At 37.0% G+C, this 21,129-nt stretch overlaps 1 protein-coding gene across 13 annotated transcripts in view; it reads left to right on the top strand.

Annotated features, from left to right (window-relative positions):
- KLHL13 (kelch like family member 13) overlaps nt 1-21,129 on the top strand; it is a 78,239-nt gene that overhangs the window by 13,962 nt on the left and 43,148 nt on the right. For 2 of the 13 annotated variants that reach the window (XM_035541681.2, XM_035541692.2), the window contains exons 3-4: nt 1,081-1,119; nt 4,980-5,038. The exons of 1 other annotated variant lie outside the window; for it this stretch is intronic. Coding sequence is in view for 4 of the 12 variants with exons in the window: in XM_035541692.2 (XP_035397585.1) it covers nt 5,019-5,038 (20 nt within the window). In the remaining 8 variants the exon portion in view is untranslated. Of the gene's footprint in view, nt 1-1,080; nt 1,120-4,979; nt 5,039-8,513; nt 8,590-13,037; nt 13,110-16,261; nt 16,369-16,478; nt 16,624-21,129 lie in introns of those variants that run through there. 10 more of the 13 variants (XM_035541679.2, XM_035541680.2, XM_050713396.1 and 7 more) reach the window with 10 other exon arrangements.

Here is a 21,129-nt window from a genome sequence, read left to right as displayed (position 1 = left end):
TGTCCCCTTTTCCTTTGGTCCTGGTTGGGGATTGCTGCATGCAGAGCTGTCTTGTTACAGCTCATCCTAACAGGAGAGAAGTTGATTCCCTGGTGTTGGATTACTCTAATTGCTGAAGCTCCTGATATGCTCCTGATATAGCTTCCAATATGCCATAGTACTTTCCTGCTGCCTCTTTGGTGCTATTTTAAACTGCAGATGTTTTACCTGAATGCAATTTATAAGCAGTGTATTAATGATTCTGTATTCTTCAGAGAACTATTTTTTCTTGTTACATGAGTGAACAGCTATACTAATGAAGCTTGTTTTTTATATATAAATAGCACTGAAGACTTCTAAGCTTGTGAAAGCTTGCTGAAGCTTGATTTTTGTTATATAGTGTTGAAATATGTTGAATAATAATTATTAAAAACATTTTTAAAGTATGCTGACAAAGGACGTTATGTAATTGAAGTTAACTAGCATGATAGCATCACTTTTGGTGGGTAAAACTTTTTCACTGAGTGCAATTAGTAAATTTCTGTTAGTATAATACCTGTTCTGTTACCTAGTGTTGTATTTCAGCAGTTGACAAATAATTGCTTCCTTTCTGACACTGTTTTTTTTCAAAATGCAGTACCTTGATTGACTGCAATAAATTGGTAACTTATGTTGTATGTTCTGTAGGGTAAGAATAGCGGTTTCTATTGTGTATGGACTTAATTTTTTCTTTGAAAATATTTGTGTGTATAATTCCAGTTTGTAGATAGAAAATAGTGATGATTCTACTTGTTAATTATTGATTATCAGGGGATGTTTTATAATGTTAATGCCACTTCCAGGTGATGGAACTGTTACCCGTTGTTTAAAAAAGAAAACGTTTTGAAAACTTCCTGCATGAAACTATTCTACATCTTATCTTAAGATAAAAATGCCTTTATAGACATAGATCTCTCTATATTTAGAATGAAAGTCTCTTACATATTATCTCTTATACAGAGATTAAAACCATTTTATGTGTAAGGGTATAGTTCAATGTCAAATTGAATCAGCTGCTGCCAAAAGTGACAATACTGCTTTCTTCATCTGCTTCTGATACAGCTGCTGAGTGCATGCCTGGGAAGGTGCAACTGGCACCAGGTGAGTGGGATTATCTTGCTCATCTCATAGAAAACAGTTATTTATAACGGACAGTGGTTTTCCCTTGGACAGTGGTTTTCTGTTGAATTGTGCAGCTAGTTGGCTTGTTAAATTGGGCACAAGTTAGGTGACTACTAGCTAGGTCAGACTAAGTGTGATGTGGAACTGCATCCTTAATTAATGCTCCCAGGCTAGAGTTTAGCCACTTGCTCCACGTTTGTTTAATTGTCTTATGTTTTTCAGCAGTTCTGTTTTGTTATGGGTTTAATTTTCATTCTCTACTGTGCTAGAGGAAGCTTGCATGGCCTGCAATTACTCTAGCTCAGGCTAAATCACAGCATCTTCTTGACTTATAATTTCTGAGCATCATTTGCAAACACCTTACCTTCTATAAAAATGATAAGTTTGCTAAAGTCTGTCCTCTGACCTGACGAGTGTATTGACACTCCATGCCGCAGATGCTCATGCATTTCTCCACTAGGAATGCATGGGTTTGTTTCTTCAATGGCTTCTTAGACTGTGCCCTTTGTTGTGCACTCTTTGTGCCACTAATTTGCTGTTATATCAGTAATCAGTCCTTTAGATAAGTAACCTACAGAAGCCCTATCATTTACGAACCTTGAAAATTTTAAAGCCTTCTAACAGATAATGAAATATATACATAAAAAATAAACTTCACACGGTGCCATATGAGTTCTGTGCACTGGCATATTACCAGCATATGGAGTCTTTATATTATGCAGTCGGTATTAGAAGTAGTTTAACTTGTCTGCGAAATGCTAATCAATTTTACATGGGTCTCAACCATACTACTTTTAAATTGTATTCCTAAATTCATACTGAAGGTCATTAAAAGAAATGTAGTGGGTTATGTAGGAAATGAATCATTATTCATAAATACATGTACTTGCTTTTGCGTATCTGAAAGAATTATGGCAAAATTCACGGTTCTTGCTTGGCTCTGGAAGGAACACTTATTTAAAAATTATACAGCAGCAGCAAAATGAGCAGCAGCAATGGCAAACAACACAAACCATAGAGAACTGAGGAACTTGCATGGCAGGGAGAAATTCAGTGCTCAGCTTCTGTTGGGAGGGGGAGGAGGGGAGCTGGTGATTACATTTTTCCTTTCTGTGGACATAGTGAGTAGCTGTAGGGTTGTAAGCAGAGGTGTGAATTTCTCTCATGTGTTGGGCATGGAGAATCAATGGTGAGGATGTGAAAGGTGATAGCTCTGTCATTGAAGTTGAAAGCTAAATAAAATCTTTTAAAAAAATTAATGTATTCTGAACTATTTGAATTTCTGTGGTAATGAGATGTGGCAAATATTCTTTCTGCACTTTCTGAGTTTTTACTTGAATGGAGTAAAATTTCAGTTCTCAGTTTGAGAACTCGTGTGCGTTAACTTACCCATCCTGTACTATTCTCTTTTAAAATCTTTAGTTTCTTCCTGTGTACAGGAAGACAATACATGTAACATTTTCTATTGCAAGACAGACACAGATGAAGGGATGTAGTTATTTTTCCTCTCAGCAGTGGTTTTAAAAAAGGCTGCAAATTCAAAAATAAAAAATCAGCTTTCACCTAACAATGTAACTGGCTCAGCATTCTTTGAGTGGATAACATACAAGCTATTTAAAATCTTGCTCCAAAGAAATTTCTAGGTGTGGGGAGGAAATGTACATATATAAGGAATTTCATTTTTGAAGTCACACCAATGGCTTTTTATTTAACTAGGTGACAAGCTTAAAGTTAATAGAAGTACTACTGACTATGTGAATAGTTTGGCCAGTCTGTACTGTTAAAATTCCTCTGGAAGAAGGTGAAACTGATATTTTCGGAATTCAGATCTAGTTTTGTTGGGCACAGTGCAAGTTTACTGTGCACTAATAGCACATTTATTTATCCAAAAACAACTTCAACGAACTTGCAACTTAGTTGACTTAGAGTAACCTGTTTAGGGAAATAGGTAAGTTGGAAGAATGAAAAAGTATATATTTGTAATTAATATTTGAAAGGTCAGATTTTCCTAATTCTTGATCAACCTGGAGTGATCATTGTAGTTGATATACAGATAAGCAATCCGATTAAAGACCACGTCAAAACAACATTGTTTTGGCCTCGCCAAGGAGGTATTTGGAGAGATGACTAAACCATCTGTAGTGTTTACCTGCCCAAGATGAGGTCAACTTCCTTTATTTCTTGGAGTTAATTTGGTCCTAACTGTAGAGCTTTCTGAAGACAAGGAACGCCATTCTTTTGATAACTTCACACAGTTATGTAATGTATTTGTCTCATCAGAGAAACCTATGCTTTGTGCACAGGATCATAAAACAATGAACAAGACTGCATTATCCCTTCAAATTGCGTTAACCATTCTCCAGATCCTACTGGACTTTACAAATAACTATTTCTGTGTACACTTGTAGGGAAGCAATTCAGATGTACATGGTACTTTTTGAATGTGTTTTATGATGAAGGATAGATAAAACATATCCTGTTTACTCAGCAGTCTTCTTTAATGGAGGAAAGCCTGGGGTTTATTTGAAACAAGTGCAGTAACAGCAGAGGTTAAGAACCACATTATTCTACCAGCTGCTATAGCATCAGTGGGAGGGAGCAGTGAGTTAGATGCCATTAAATAATTCACTTTGATGCTGTTATAGTACATTTAAAGTGTTGCAGAGCGCACACTGAATTTGTAGTTTATGCCTACAAATACTATGTGTGGATTCCTTCCACTAAATATCTAGTCTGCTTTAACAAAATCAAATTTTTGACTAAATCCGAAATTAGCATTGCATGTGATTTTTTTTCTCACTGAAGTCAAAATGTTATTTATAATGGTACAGAACACTTGCGTGGGAGAGGATGATTTGCAGAAGTTTCTGTTTTTCATTATACATAAACTGATCTGTTGTTTCAAATCTTGACATAGGTTTACAATTTTATGACTGTATCTAACAATACTCATTGGTATTTGTGTTAAAAATATTAATTCCGGCACAGGAGTTTCTGCTTGGGGCCATGAAGGAATAGTAAGTCTAAAGAAATCCATAATTTCCTCTGCTACTACTTTTCTTAATGTTCACTTATGCTTAACAATGCAAAATATTCAGAAGACCAAAAATGTGGCTCTTCTCAGGGGTGTTGCATAGTTATATTTTTCAGTACTTGCTGCTAAACAATGTCAGAAAATTTAAATATTACAGCTTTGCCACTCTATCTTCAAGTAGAAGTGTGGTTTCAAACTGGAAGATAGGCTGTAGTCTTTCATTGAAATTAATAGCTGTAAGATATCATACCCTTGAGACATTAAAAAAATAATCTAACAAGACTGTCAGTTTTTGATCAACTATATTAGATCTTAAAAATGGAACTCATTAAAATTTTGGCCTGCTCTGTGCAAATTAATGTGATTGTCTTGCACGTAAATAATTTGAGCTGTTTCTCTCCCTCTTAAAATAAAAGGTGGCTTAATGAGTCACAGCTTCCATTTTATTAAATTGTTCATAGGATAGGCAGGCTCAGGAACAACTGGGTTAAACCAAGAGATTATTTGAAAAATCTAGGTCATGTGCTCGCTCAGTTCACTTGATTAGTTTTCATAATTCATCCTTGTTTCTAACGCGAAAAGCAGTGTTATACATGCAAACAAGAAGCAGTTTTCTTTCCTTTGTGTTCCTTTCTCTCTGGAATTCTACTGTAGAAAGTTAGTAAAAAGGGGAAAAAGTCGTATTTTAAATGTTTAGAACAAATATAGATTTGTTTTGTGAAAATCTGTGGGATCTGAGTGACACAATGCTATTTATGGATGTCTGTCTGTGACTCTGCGTCAATTCTTTTCTGTTTGACTACAGGTGCATGAAGAACAGAGAAGATATTTCCGCTTATCAGAGATGATGTGGAGAGACTCTTTGTGAGTAACTGTGTGTTTCCTAAGAAGTCCAAAATGATAATGTGGGAATATTTTTTTCCCCCTAATATAGAATAACTGTAATTTGCTTAATTTTTTTCTTTTGGTTCTGAAAAGCTGTGAATACAGATCCCTTGATGGAAAGCACAGACAAAGCTGAATGTTGAAATAAAGTGCTGGAGGACTGAGCAGTAGAATATGTATAGTTTCAAACGATTAACCGCAATGCCCAACTTTTCTACAGAAAGTCTGCTAAAGACTTTTACTGTTGACCACCGAATACATTCTAGACATCAGTAAGAACCTGTGATGTTTGGTCTGTGGGTAACCTTCAAGTAGGGTTAACTAGGTACTTAGTCAAGTTCTATAATGCTTACAGAGGAGCTATTAATACTATTGTCTTTGTCTAATTTGGATTTTCATAGATACAGTTTTGTGATTTGTAGTTTAGTAACTACCAAAAAAAAAGTGTGTGGGGGGAATTGATGCTTTATTTCCTCATTCTGGGATGCGAGATTCATCTTATGCAAATAGTGGGTAGTATTCTGTCATGTTTTCAGTCAAGAGGAAATTCTGCTTCAGGATAACCATGGCTTCTAGTCATCTTTACCTTGGCTTCTTCCAGCACTTCTGCACTTGCCAGTTCAGGAAGGATGCTGGAGTATTTCTTGCTTAACAGTGTCCTGGCAAGATGCTGGATTCTTCATGAAGCAGCAGGAGAAATCCTTGTGCTGATCCACCTGGCTTATCAAGGAGAGACAGCGCTGATTTGTTTTACCTTGTGACCTTTAGACCGCTCTTTTGGCCAAAGTCCACAAAGACATTGCCACTGTTGGCTGAGAGTAGTGATAATATGGAATATTATTTGATAAAATTACTTTTAACAGTAATAAATACTTTAATAAAACTGTTACTGTGATGTCTTTTGCAGGTAGTCAGTGTAGTGGATTACCTGATTCATCAGCCATGTTGCATGTTCTCATTGTTTTCACATTCTGGTCAGGGCTCAAGCAGAGCCCCTTGGTCAGATATCACGGGCAGAGCTTCTTACTGCAGCTCTTTGAACTGCTCTGTTCTGCCTCGGTGATGTTTTGGCAGTCCAACTTCTGACCTGGTAAATCAGGTAGCAATTGCTCAGTGGTCTGTTGCTTCATTAGGCTTGCATGATCATTCAGTGGATGATACTGTTCTTAAGATTGTCTATGTTTAAATTCTTCAAACCTGACAACAGATACTCCTGCTAGTAGGTAGTGAGAATGAAGGGATGCAACTAAAGACTCCATTTGGTACATACTCTCTTCTTTCAACTTTCTAGGGTTCTTCCTTAGGACAAAAGAGATTTTCCCTAACTATAAGTCTTTACCCTTTTAAAAAATAAGTTCTTTGAACACTTGATGCAGCTTTCTAGCAGGTTTAAAGGTAAATGAGGGAGGTAGAAGTTGTGTGGCTGTCAGGTCTGTACAGGCCTGAATAAGTTTATTTGAAGTGTTTTAGACAGGTACAATTTTATTTGCTCTCCAACTGGGTATCACTGTATAGAGCTTTGAAAATCTGCAGTTGAGAAATTCATTATATTTTTAGTAATAGTAATTTAATAATGAATAGTAATTCATTATGAGTTATTTTAATTATTATCATGCTAGTAAAATTGGAACTTAATTGCTCACGCTTCCAACAAGAAATATAGCTGCGGTGTAAATGTTCCAAATATCAGTCTTCATACCTTAAATGAATGTTTTTTTAGCGATGCCATAGTTACTGATGAAATAGCAAAATTTTTTTTTTTTAACAGATATTGACTATTTCAGTGTGGTATTTTTCAGAAAAGGCTCTGTGGAAAAATACACAGCAGTTATCTTGTGGGGCTAGCATTTAATTTGTACAGATGGTTGCAGTTAAGGACCTTTTAGCTGCATAGCAGTCAGCTTTTCACTGTCTTCAGCATATGGTTGGGTCAGGTTGTGCTCTGATATTTAAGACAGCGGATAAGGCTTACAGCCAGTGACACCCACCGTGAATAGTGTTTCTGGATTTGCCTACATTAAGACTCCTCTGTGTCAGCATTAGTAGCTGCAATAACAGGTAATAAATAACTGGCTAGTTTCATTAATTCTTATGGGATTATTGTAAGGGTGAATTTGTTAAGATGTAATGGGATAACTTGCGAATTGAATAGAGTTTAATCCTTGTTGCAGGGTGGAGGTGCAGGAACTGGGTTCTTTCCCCAGTTCTGCGTGATCATAACCTTGGCTTTAACCTCTGTGCAGCAGTATCTCTTTCTGTGATTGATACTTAGTTTTATAAAGTTTGTGGGATGTATAATGCAAATTGTTACTTACTTTTTATTGTTGTTGTGAATATTACTCTGCAGTTTTCGGTGTGCAAGATTTTTGGTTAACAGTGGAAAAATGTTTTACCTTTGAATGCTCAAGCAGCAAGCTTTAAAGGGCTTAAAACGCATACTGCAACTTGAGTTAAAATGTCTTTGACAATCGAGAATGTACGATAAGATTTTTCATTTAGCAGTATTGACTTCTACATTCATAAACTTCAAAAATACTAATTCACAAGTATATTGGATAACACTGAAATTGTAGAAAGAAAGAATCTTTGAGCAAAATACAGAGATGTCTTCTCCTTTCCTATGTTGATTTTACTTCTTGAGCCTGACAGGCTGAATGAGGGTGCCTTGTTCTATTTGACATCTGTCCATGTCAGAGTAAGTCTAATTTGTACAATAGTAATAGGTACTTGAGCTGTGCCCTTGGTAATCAGTAGATTATGGGTGTATGTGACAAGCTGGGTGCTGAAGGGACATGCTGTATCTAAGCTATTCAGTTTCCTGGTGAATGGACTAGTATGTTCCATTGGCCTTCCCTGATCTTAGTAACCACGCAAACCTTTATGCTCTCAAAATAACTGACAGTCAGCAGATGGTTTGTTACCATGATTTTTTTTTTCACTGCTAATGAGAGAGAGTTGTTAGTTCTGTGGTCTTACTGGTCATAATACAGGTTTTTCTTCTACTTGTATAATATTTGCTGGGTTACTTCTCTGTGCTTTTTTTTTAAAATGCAATGCTCATCTAATCAAACTTTTGTCGGGGGAATCTTCACCAACATGGATTTATTAAGTGTCGATGTTGATGAATGAGCTTTAATGTGCTGAAGTCATGATCATAGATGACTTGTGCTGGAGAAAGGTGAGATGCAAGTCCTCTACAGAACACACAAAATATGGTAACTCTGTAGGGGCTTAAACATTTTAAGAATGCTTTCAAATCAATATAGTATTTTGGGGCCAGCTTGATAATATTTTGAGTCATGTTGCTATAAATGTGAGATAAAATTTGGTTCATTATGCACATTCAGGTATGAAATAGTTGTTCAGCTGACTTACAATTCAAAATAATACTTTTTTTAAAGCAATGCTTTGACATATACCTCACTTGCAAAAATACTGCTTTCTGCTACTTCAGTTTCAGTGCAGTGTGTTGAGACTGTCCTTGCACAGTGCCCTGATCTGGTGTCACATGCAGCCACTTCTAGAAACAGGTGAGTTTCAGGCCCCTGCCCCATTTACATGAAAGGTGTGATGCTGTGTTACTAGGTGGCTTTTTCACCCTTGGAAATCTTCAGGTAAAAGCTGATTTTGGCAGTAAAATAAGGGCATTGAAGAATGGGAGGGAAGAGGGCATGAGGAAGCCCTTCTGCCTGCTTTGAGGCTTGTTAGGTGAATATGGACTAGGCAGTCACCAGCCTGGTTCTTCACAGCTTCCTTTCCAAAACCTGAAATACAGCCTGAAATGGAGAATGTTGAAAGACACAGTCTCCAGACTTCCACTACAGTCTGCAGAGACATTCCTGTGGTGGCTACTGGATGTGAAGTATTGTGGAAGAGCTCTTGGTCTTTTCTCTTGATGAGGCCATCAGCTGCACTGCTGTAGCAGACAGGCCTGAGGTGTTAGTTTAAATGCGGGGGTATAAGTCTGAGGAAGTGTTGTCTTCAAAATCATGAGTGTGGAAAGAGTAGCTGATTATTTCTAGAGTTTACCTGAAATAAATGTATGAAGAGAAGGGGGATGTCTGATGATGGCATGTGGCTGACACAACTGGTTCTATGATTCTAGTGAACTGGAGTTTGAGTAAAAGTGTGTGCTCTGAGCTTTTTTTTGGAAGTCCAGCTATTGTCCTACAAGTCACTCGAATGTATAAGCTGACTGGTCTATTTTTAAATATTAGTTGCATAGATCTTTCTGTAAAATGCTACTCCATGTTTGTCTTGAAATTTAATGATGACTTTGCTGTTGTCAGACTTGTTGCTCTTGGACTTCAAATTATGAAGCCTGTAACTGCCAGACGTGAGTTGATTTTAGAGCCAAGATCCGTTAGGGCACAGATGCCGGTCTGCTTAGGCAATGAAATAATCCCGTTTTAGCTCAGGAGCACAGAAGCATGATTGTGCTCCTGCAAATGTTATGCAGAGATTGAAGTTGCTGAATGGTTTTGTGATTATAGGTTTGATAGCGTTAAGACTGTATAAAGGTTGTTCTTTTCCCATGTAACAGCTCTAGAGGCTTATTTTGCTGTCTTTACAATGTCATATTAAAAGTTGCTATAGCTATTCAGTGAAATAGCTTGTGTGCAGACATCCTTCTGGACAATTTTGGGGCACATTTTAAGATGAGGGGAATGCAGGTAGATATTTTCAAGCTTTATAGTATGCATGCTGGTAATATTTCCATTTTGCTTGCATCCTGCATGTTGGAGTGCAAGCTAAATGTTTACATGGCTTTAATAATGCTTGTCCGTTATACAAGCAGGTTTTACAGTAGAATGGTTTACATAAAAACAAGAATTACTCACACTTATTTAAAATATGACTTTGTAATATGGAGTTCAGTGTAGTGGATCCTGTCCTATTAAACGGTCTCACTTCCTTCTTAGTATATGCAGCTTACCTGAAATTACTGTTTGTAAATGGTATTTCAGGAAGTCTCAGTTGATCCAGAATGTGATAATGTCTGAATTCTAATGAACTACCATGTGTGATGTGAAATGGGTTATTTTTTCAATAACAGAAGCTTCATTATATCGTAGGCCTTAGACAGTTTCACACAATTTTTTTTAATAATAAGCTTTTGCTTTTGTCTCAAGGAGACAAAATTTAATAGCTTTGGAAAGAATACGTTAATCTTTTAAAAAATGTAGTGACAAACACTGTTGTAGCATCATTGCAATTAAAGGGAAATCCATGGGGAATGTTTTTTGAAGGTATATCTTGTGCCCTGCTTAGTGCTTGCTCATCAGCATCCCTGAGTCAACAGATGTTGCAGCTGGGAATATGTAGCTGTATCAGAACAGCCTCAGAAAGGCCTGGGTCAGTGCTGTTACTGTGCTAGCAGAGTGCTTGGCAATCAGCTTACCTACTGTCGTATTTAAAAAGACTGAAGAAACTTACAAACTTTTTTTGAAGCATATTTCTCATTTTTTAAATTTAGCCAGGTGAATGACTTACTCTGTGACAAGTACAGATCTTTTATTCATTTGAATTTAATGATTCTGTGCTTTTATTTAATTTTTTAAAGTTTTTGAAAATGCTGTGGAAAGTACAGTTCAATATCAAATTTGCAGAAACAATCTTTAGGTAATAATTGTTTGCATATTCATCCGACCAGCATTACTAGTATACGAATGTAAATCAGAACATCTTTCATGGGAAGCTCTTATAACTCGAGTACAAAGTAAGATCACATGCAGGTGGAGATCTGTAGAAAATCAAGTGAGTCAAATAGTTGTAATACATCATCACTCTGACCAATGTCAACTGCTATTATGCATTACTGTTGTGGCTATTTTGGAGGAATTATCGTTACTTCATTTTAAGGCACCTTTGTATATAAGGGGTCACATGAAAGAAAACAGAGGTGCTCGATGGACAGTTTGCCAAAGGTTGATCTAATTAAGGGGAACAAATGTTGCAAATACAGCAAGGCTGAGCCCTTAAGGGCATTAAAAAGCAGCTTTTCATGCTTAACATGGTGAGAGCGGTAGGTGTATTGGATGGATGCACTGTAATAAATAACATGGCTGAAGGGACAAGGCAGAAGACATTTCAGTAGAGTTTCAAAGGCTTAAGAAAACTGGAGTTTGCCTGGAACTAGAAATATTTTTGTGGAAGATGAATTTTACCTGTGTAAGTAATGAGGGAGAATCTTGAAAATATTGTACAAATACTTCTGAAAAAAATAGTATGTATTTGACAGCAATTCTTTTTACAGACAACATGCACTAGTAGAAGATGGCTTGTTCAGTTTACTCTGATTTGGTAGTGTAAACTGATGTCATTTACAGCAGTAACTGCATTTGAGGCTTTTGGTAGTATGCATAAGTTCTTTAGAGAAACAGGACCCTTCATGTTTCTTATACCTTCAGTTCCTTGCCTAGTACTTCAGGCATGATGAAAAGGATTAATGTAGACTATCCAAAGACTCGAAGTAATATATAAGTAGAGAAGAAAGATTATTTTAATAAGTATTGTCACATTCACTCATGGATTTATAACATTAAAATGTCTGAGGATCGAGTTCAACTTTGAATTTCATTTTCATTCTTGATGCTTTTTTGGCAAAGAGAACTACTAATAAAATTCAGTGATTTTTATACAGAATATTTTCATTTTCTGGAATGCTTTGTGGTGGCAAAAGTGGCAATGTTAATCTTCATTGGGAAGTAATTTATTCAGTCCTTAACATCTTTTCAAGAAATATTTTATTGAAATAAAAAAGGAGGAAAAAAAATTGCATGCTTGTGAAAGGAGTACCTCCATCTTTTTTATGACTATATTTTAGGTATTGGAAGCCTGTGATTAGGTCACAGCGAGGATCCCCACCCCCCAGCCCCAGTTGAACAAAGATCAGCAAATAAGTGAACAATTCCATTCTGTTATTTCATTTACTCTGCTTCAAATTAGAGATTATAGGATTATTGAAAGGTCTACCTTGGATAGAACCTCAGGAGACCATCTGGTTCAACTTTCTCCAGAAAGCAGGGACTCAGATTGTTCTCCAGGGCCCCATGGAGCCAAGTCTTAAATATTTTCAGTGAGGGAGTTTGCAGTTTCTCTAGTAAACCTATTCCAAAGTTTACTTGCTCTTAGCGTGAAGAATTTTTTTTTATCTTGTGCACGTTGCCTGTTGTGCTGTCACTGTGCATCCTTGGCAAGTTCCTCCTTCTCCCTTAAATATCTTTAAGGAAGTCTGGGATTAGATCCCCCGGGGCATTCCATTCTTGAGACTCAAAATTAGGTCCAAGTCTGATAACATTTCTGTTCATACTTTAAAAGTTAAGGAGCAGCAAAGTTTTGGTGCAGTGAAGCTTTGGTCCTTGCGTTAAAACTGAATGCTGTATTACCTGCTAAATGTTCTCCTTGTGTTCATAAGGTACCAATGAATAGAAGACACTTCGATCAGAAATTAGCATCCTGGGTTATATCCTGTCTTTGCAAGCAGAAGAGGACTAACCAAAGGTTATGGTAGTTAGGGGAGTAGTAGAAATGCAAGCATCACAGTTGAGCAGTATATTCATACGGAAATAATCTGTGTGCGCTAGGTCTGTGGACCTTTTTATGTTGTCACAGCTTTTGTCCTTTAGGATTTAACTGAAGAATCTGAAGCTATTAAGGTTTTTTTTCTGTTGTTGGTCTTGATGGTCTTTACACATTTCTTCAAAAATATTCTTTCAAAAGAGTATTGTGGGGGACTGCACACAGATGCTGTTGTGCCTCAATAAATTTCAGAACGTCTCGTCTGCTTTGTGGTTTTCTGTAATTTATTTTTCTTCGAAGAAAAAGGGTCGTTTTCTCATCAAAACAATAGATGGACTCCACAGAACTTGGGCAGTATTGGCTGCAAACTTCATTTCTTCTACCGTAATAGGCACACTTTAGGATGTCTGCTCTCATCTAAGATTACATGTTGCATTTTATCTCCTTTGGTCAACAGGGCAGTTACTAACCTCAGCGGCATGGATCATTCTGTGCTCAGAGGCGAGGTGTCAGCAGTGCTTCATGACAGGTATGTGGCAAGTGGCTAAGCTCCTGGAGAGACATCAGCATTGTTTTTTTCAGAGTGGCAGCCTGAGAACTTTTTCCCTACCTGAAAAATTGAGGAAGTCTGCAAGAGCTAGTTATCAAGTGACTTTTGAAGCAAAACGACTTAGTGATTTGTAAACTAATTTGTTTGTCTAATAATGGGCTATATGATTTTTAAACAACATAGGGAAAAAGGTCTTACTTTCTACAGTTCTCTAATTCACGACTGCCATGGATTTTTCAGACTTAGTTGATCCAGCTGCCATTGCATCAGCTTTTAGATTTTTAAAGACCAGTTTTAGAACAAGTAGGGAGTAACTTATTTGTGAAAAATGTCAGAGTATGCTAAAAACATTTCTGATATGACTGAAAAGAGATTTCTGTATTAAAATGTACTGACTTCAGCCATTCTGTCTTTTTTCATTACACTTGCAATTTATTCTTTTCACTCTTGCTCTTATTTAGAAAGAAAAAGGATTTAAGGTAAGGATTTGAGATGCTTATCTTCTCCTGGAAGAAATTCCAGCAAGCTTATTTTAATGTCTTCCATTTTGAAATACAGTTCATAATAAAGGAGCAGCTACATTGGAAATGCGTACTGCAGGATCAACGAAGGCTGTTGAGGGAAACAACTCAGTTTTCCAGACAGTATTCTTCTGTAGCTTGGTGACTACCCGTTCCATAAATAGACACACTGAAATCTGAAGTCCAGATATCAGTATAATTTCAGCAGGTAACAAGTTTTAACAGCTGAAACTGTTGCACTGTTGAAGTGCAGAAGTACATCTGTCACAGAAAGCTTTCAGCTGTAGCCACTACAGTTCTGCCTCATTACAATATTGTACATATTTTTATACCTGACTTACATGACACTACTGAAATGACACTTCACGATACTTCTAGCATCTTGCAAGTCTCTTTCTGTCTTCCAAAGTTTTCCATTGTTTTGCATTCCAGCATTTGGCTGCCCTTTTCCAAATTCCAGATTTACTTTCATTTCTCTGTTCCACTTTACCTGCTCAGACTAATTGAGTCATACCTGGCAACCAGGTAGGTGCAGGTGTATCAGCCAAGGATCTGTAAGGAAACTTCGTATGAAATAGATATGTTAAATCTTCAGATGTTCTCAGTCTACTCTTGTTGTCTCAAAGAGTGCAGAGGTCATGTATCAAGTCAGCAAGTTCCTCAGTACCCCATCTGGACGCGGATAGTGAAGTTGTGTTTGCAGTTGCTTAAATGTAGATTGACATGATTTGAGTGAGTCAAAGCAATGTGGGAGTAAAGCAGAACATAAGAACTAAAAGCAGAGGAGCCTGTAAAGCTGTTTTCTCCACAGCATTGTTGGTTGTTGTCTGTGTTCCTCCTAGCTTTCTCAGTGAGGTTTTCTCCTTTCTTGCTCAGTTTCCCCGGTGATGAGACAGACAATACAATTATGTTCACTTCTGATTTTAGATAATTAAAGCTGGGCCCGTGTAGTAAAATATATAGAAGGCTCACTTGGATTTTGCTCACAGGCTTTCCCAGGACATCACCGGTCTGTCATTGTGAAAGTGGATGTCCTTTTCATTGCTGCTCTTTAGTGGGGTGTGGCAAAGATACTGGCCGACATGGAGTAATTACATGATACGTACTGGTTTTATCTGAAGTTAGTCTAGCCATCTCTTTGCTATACATGGTTTGGGATTAACGAGGAGTGCTGTTTGAGAACAGGAATGGCCTTGTTCTCTGGACGGTTAAAGTATTGGGTTATAAGACAATTTACAGTGCAGAACCTGGGGGCAAAGGGAGGGAGAAGGAGAGTGAATGAACTGAATCGTATTACTGGAATTTGCTGTTAGAAAGAATTTATATGTTTGACAACTGAAAGGCAAGGCTCAATAATTGTACCTAATTTTACTTTTTCCGAATGGAATACGTGCCCTTTGGATTGTGTATCTTTTTTCCCAGCAGATGATTTTTCTGTAGCAAGATGTTGGTAGTTTGCTTATGTTTCTGCTTCAGTTAAGGAATCAAACAGAAAAAGGTATGTTTATGCACATTGTTGCTTGATTCAGGATATGAGCCAGAATACAAATTTGCAGAAATTTGATGTGAATCACTGAAGAAAGGATACTGTTCAGTAATAGTGTTTGTGTAAAACATGTGTGGTCCAGTAATTGCTGTAACTCTTGGTTTCCCCATATAGGCTTATTATTTAATGGACAGTTTGTAATTTGCTGTTTACAAAGACTTTTGTAGCAAATATTCATCTTATCTTGAGCTACTAGATGCATTTTACTTCAAGCTCAGTACTGACCCTGTTGAATAAATATCTGACTTATTGCCCTGTCTTCCTCCCTTCCTAATTGGACTGCTGTATCCTGTGCTTTTGGATCTGTAGTAGTGCATGGCTGGCTCAGCAGAGATTTCCCAGGTGTCTCCAAAATTAATCTTGCGTTCTTTTCATGCTTCCAGTATATGCTATTCAAAGGCCTTAAAAGCTTCATCTTTTAGGGATTTTAAGTCATAAAAGTACTGAGTTCATTTGAAATTGCCTTTGAATTATTAGACATCAACGCTGCTTTCAGTGTGAGGTTTGAAATTTAGAATTCCAAGTGAGTGAAAAAGTGCTTTGCTAAACTACAAAAATGCATCTAGTTAGTATTAGTTATAAATGTCTGTAAATACATGGGCAGGGAGGAATAATTCAGGCATGACTGCTATCAGTGCTTGCTTTTTGAAAAATATTTTAGCACTTCATGTGGGATCATAGCACTGCATTTTGTAGATAATACTTCAGGATATATGCAGCAATACTTTGTTCAGGTGGCTGCAGTCACATTATGCCTGGCCACAGTTATCCATGTTGATTCTTTTGAGGATTTATTCTGCAGTCTTGGTGTTACGTGTATTATTTCTGTGGTTCTTGCAAGATCCTTCAGGTAAACTAACTGTTGTTGCAGCCGGACTTCCAGTGGTGTTTGTGATGGAAGTAATGTTTCCTACTTATCATGCTGTGTATATTTTGCCTTGTGTGGTCAAAATGATAATTACATAATTTATGCTCAGGGACCTTCCAGATCAGAAGTAAATGTTCTATAGCTCTGTTTTTTTTTCTATTACTTTTCACAGTTGCTTCTCTTTGAATCTTTGCAGAGTGAGAAGAAATGGTTACTGAAAAGCTGATAGCTTGGTAGCTGAAGCATGTGTTGTGTGAAGAAGCATTTCCTCTATTTTTTTCACCAGACATCTGCCAGTTTCATGTGAGCTTCCTATTTTGTGCTACAGAGCTGGTGAATAATTACTGTGTTCACCTTTGTCATGCTTTTTTGACACTTCAGGCTGTTACTGTATCTTCTCACCTGTCTTCCAGGCTGTTAAGTCCAGTCTACAAGTTATATCTTGCACAGAAGCCACTTCACAGGTTTGCTCGTCCTTTCCATTCTGTCTTTTCCAGTACCTCTGCTGTATCTGTTGAGATGGGGACAAAGAGGAGAATCGCTCATACCTCAAACAAGGTATTGTGGGTGAATGACTGGAAAGGAAGGTGGTACAGGTGAGGGATTTTGAGGCTGGGCACAAGCTGGTCCAAGCTAATGGTGATGTATGAATAAATCAAAGCTTTAAAAAAGTCACATTCTGCATCTTACCTGAAGTGAATTTTCTGGGTGGTATTTTTTTTTCCTATTCAAGAGATGGGAATTTATAAAAATGACTTTGTTTTGTAGAGCAGTTCTTAAGAACGCCAGAAGGTGGCATAACTGATTTTCCTAAAGCTGTTTTAAGTGTGAGAAATACACAGGATGCTACTAAGCTTATTTTAAAGCTGTTGGTCAAATTTTGAGCTAAGGAAGGTTGGATCAGTTTAGCTCTTAAAGTTTAGGGGAACTTTAAAACTATACATATTTTGTTCTTTCTCAAAATGTGAAAACTCTGGTGGGATTCATGCTGGCTTTTATAGTTAATGTTTTTGAAGTTATTTAAAGTAGTTAAAATAGTTAAACTGAAGTACAGGATGGAAAGGAGTTGTCCGTTATGTATAGTGAAATTCTTTCCTAAGCTGTTCTGCAGAATCCTGTTTTCCTATGAACAAATTGCTTAGACATCTTCACCGATTTGCAAGAAGAGATTGATTCCTGCCTGTTTTCAGCTTTTCAGGTTAACTAGTATTATGCAAGAATAAATTAGCAATAAAGTAACTTAGAGCTTTATGCAATATCAACTCTGTGTGCAGATTTATATGTATACCAATGTTAGGTTTTAGAAGCAGTGAGTGGAAAGTGTGTGTTTAAAAAAGACCAGTAAATATTTGAATGGAAGTCTGTTTTCAGCGTAGTACATATTTTGTTCCGTCAAACTTGAAACTTCATCTTTGCACAGTGTTACTGTGCATTACTAAATGAAGGCATTAGATAGCATCTTAGGTGATGTCCTCACTATTAGTAAGAGAAGCCCATCTCTGGAGCAGCTGTGGTGTAGATCAAAAATAGTTAAATGTATCTTAAAGTAAGGTATTCTTTCCATTCAAAGATCTAGGGGGACCTATTGACAGAATGAGCGTATTGGATATAATTGGCAGGGATTCGGTGGTGCAGGTACACGGGTGCCCTGTGTGGGATGAGGCAGTGACTGCTCTGTGCCAGACACAAGCGGTAGTATTTTTACAGCAGAACCTGGTTCATCTGAATAGTTAAATGAACTGGTGTAGTACCAACCTAACACAAAACTTTTGAAGTATAGACATACAAGGTATTTTTTCTTAGCTTCAGCTCCCTCTGGCAGACAAACACCTGAATTACAACTGCTTCAAGCTTGTATTTCAGAGAAAGGCTACTCTTAGCTCAAAGTTATTGCAGTTGGTTGGTGTTGTGTATGTGTACATCAAAAGAGAATTTCAGCTGTGAGAATGTAAAGGACTGCAGCTGCAGAAGGTGCTGAAATGCAAGTATTTGTCATTTAGCAACAGCTGACTTTTGTACCATCTTTTTGTGCATCATGGTTGTGGAATGCCATTTCACCTCAAGGACCTCTATATACTGTGCTCGTGTATTGAATTTTTCTCTAACATGATCTCTCCTGAGCATGCTGCGATTCTCCAGAGCAGCACAGATAAGAGATGTGACTTGGGCATAGAAGTCTCGTGTTCTTTGCAGAATTGTTAGTTTTTTTGCCCTGACAACTTCCATAACAGCAGGCAGAAGGGAAGAGGTGCACAGGGTTGCTGTTACTAGCTGTCATCTGGGCTGCGTCCTTAGACTCTCCTCCATGCAGTTTCTGGAAGCACTGAGCTTTAATTTTCATTAGGGATTAGATGTTTTTGCACATCTGAAGTTCATTGTGGAAGTCTTCTGTGATATAAAATACTCCTGAAAATGTTATCAAATAAAGGTTTATAATCAGGAGACTTTAAACTACTGGTTTGATTACTTCATAGTCTTTAAAAATGCAAATAAGGTTAGCATTCCATGAATCTTTGTAAAAACAGCTGGTGCTTAGATAGGTTTTGCTGTGTACACTTTTTTTATGCAGTATGCCCCTATCTTGATACTAAATTATCTAGATAGTTATGTTGTCACTAAATAGGGATGTTATAACTGCAAAGTTGTTCCAGTCTGCAAAGTGAATATCCTAAAACTGTCATTTTAAATCTGCTTCTGGAAATGAAATCATAGTTTGTACGTTTGCCTACCATAACAAACTTGAATGGAATAACTTGAATCTTTTGAAACTTTGCCTAGGAAAAGTATCTCTTTACATTTATATTCTCATAGATGCTAAGGAAAATAGCAATTTGTACTTTTTCTATAATTATGAAGCAGGAATTTTGATATTTGATGATAAATTTATAATATCAGTATTTCAGACATGCGGATTTACCATGACACAGCGATTTTTGTGATCATTCTTTTGTCCTGGAAAAATCTAATTGTATGTGAGTTTTAAGTCTCGTGTTTTTATAACCACTGATATTGTGCTGATCCTAAATGGAAGAGCATCAAAACAAGTAGAAACCAGGTTTCTCAGTTTTGTTTCCCTTTTCAGAAAAAGATAATGTAGAGATTATCAGTGACGTAACTTACTGAGGAAGGGAGGTTCCTGAACAAATAAACTAGGGAGGAACTCCCACCTTGTCTTTTGGGAAGGAGTCTTTGGACTACACCTACCTTTGACAAATGGGAGGAGTTGATTCCTGATCACCTACCTTTTATAGGCAAAAAAAAAAAAACACAAAAAAAACAAGTGGGGGCGGGGGAGTTGGAGAGATTTTCAGTCATGGGGTTTTAGTGCAATACTGCTTTGACTCATTGGGCATATTCAGCTGTTCCAGCTTCTGTACTAGTTCCACTTGTTCCTCAATGCATTTAGATGGAATATTCTTGAAGTTCCTTTTCTAGCATAGAGGAACAGTACAATTTTCTTTTATACTGAATGGGTAAATACTAATGTTAATGTGAAATTTGAAACTGAACTCTGCTCTGTAAGCCTTTCATGCACCTTTGTACAAAGAGAAGCTGAACTTTTAAATTCAAGTTGCTGTTTCATTAAAATTTCTATCAAACTTTTGCCATCACCTAGTCTTAAGCATATAATTAAATTGACTGAATCTCTTCAGGGAGTCACAAAAGAAATAATATTTAAAGTAAACTAGCAAGTAGCAGTGAAATAACTGTGATATGGTATAGTAGCTTTAAGTCTTGTCCTAGAACAAATGTTCCCACTGTTTGTTGGCCCCCAGGTTGCACGTAGTGATTTCTAATGACCTGGACTTGAAGCATCAACTTCTTTCTCTAAACCTTTTCATTCTTTTGCTGCCTCAGTCTTCACTGAGGGACTTTGGCCTTCAGATAAAGAATTCAGATGCCCACGTTGGAAGCTGGGGGGATTTTGGATTAGCAGACTGGATCCACCAGTGGTGACAACACAGTGAGATTTCCTGTGCTCAGAAAAAGTTAATCTTTTTGTCTTTTAAATAAATTGATCTCTGTTCTTATTATGTATTTCTATAATGACTCAATGCGCTTTATTCTTGCCTCCCCATGCCTGCCCTTTTGACCAGGGACTGCTTTGCATGTGTGTGCAGGACCAGAAAAACACACTGCTCTGGTTAAAGAGAGTAAGGTTTAGGGAATGCTAAAAGACTGTTTTCCATGTAAAGAAAGAATAAAGCATACACACTTAAGAATATTTTTAGAATACTTTTAGTAGACACATTACTAATGTTATTTTCAGCTTGCTGTCTGTGGTGCAGGACGTACTTAAGTTATTACTGACAGGTCCTCTATCCTATCTTCCTTTTAACTACACAACTGTTTAATATATTTGCATTGTACAGTCCAATGTGTAAGTGTTTAGGTATACTTAAAAATAATTTTTGCAGTCAACAAACCATAACAGCTGTGCAGAATTTGTTTAGAAATAAATGCTTTGTAGTTAACAGATTGACCTAATAAAAATATCCATTACTTTGGACTAATTATTTTCAGTAGGGTCAGTCTGGCTGTGACTGTGCCTTCACATTTCTGTGGTGATTAAATATAATCACCTGGGGAAGATGAGCACAATTCTCTGAATAAATTGGTGTTAATTCAGAACTCTTTCTTCTTAGCAGTATGTTGTCAGCAGAGTACATGGGCTTAAATCAAAAGTTACAAACCTTCATTAACTCAGTTTGGTTTTACCTTCTACTAAGTGTTTTAAGAACTTATTTTTCCTAGTGCGTTTTATGTAAAAGGTAGTTTGCCGAAACAAAGCTGAGATTGTTTGTTTTTTGCAGTATTAGCTGTAGCTTGACATCAAGTTAATATTGCATCTTGACTCTTGGAAGTGACTTCCTGATAGGAATTTTGCCTCAGTTTTAGAGCAAAACACTCTTTGAGAATATACACGAGAAAATGCAGGATGTCCTTAAGTGGAGTAAAATACAAGTTACTTTCATGGCCAGAAATGCACACTTAGGAATGTATTTATGTATTTCTGTGACTCTACATACGTAGAGTATACTTGAAACTGAAAGAATATTATAT

Source organism: Cygnus atratus, chromosome 13 (genome assembly GCF_013377495.2).
Source record: "Cygnus atratus isolate AKBS03 ecotype Queensland, Australia chromosome 13, CAtr_DNAZoo_HiC_assembly, whole genome shotgun sequence".
Lineage (NCBI taxonomy): Eukaryota > Metazoa > Chordata > Aves > Anseriformes > Anatidae > Cygnus > Cygnus atratus.
This window is presented reverse-complemented; position numbering and strand designations above follow the sequence as displayed.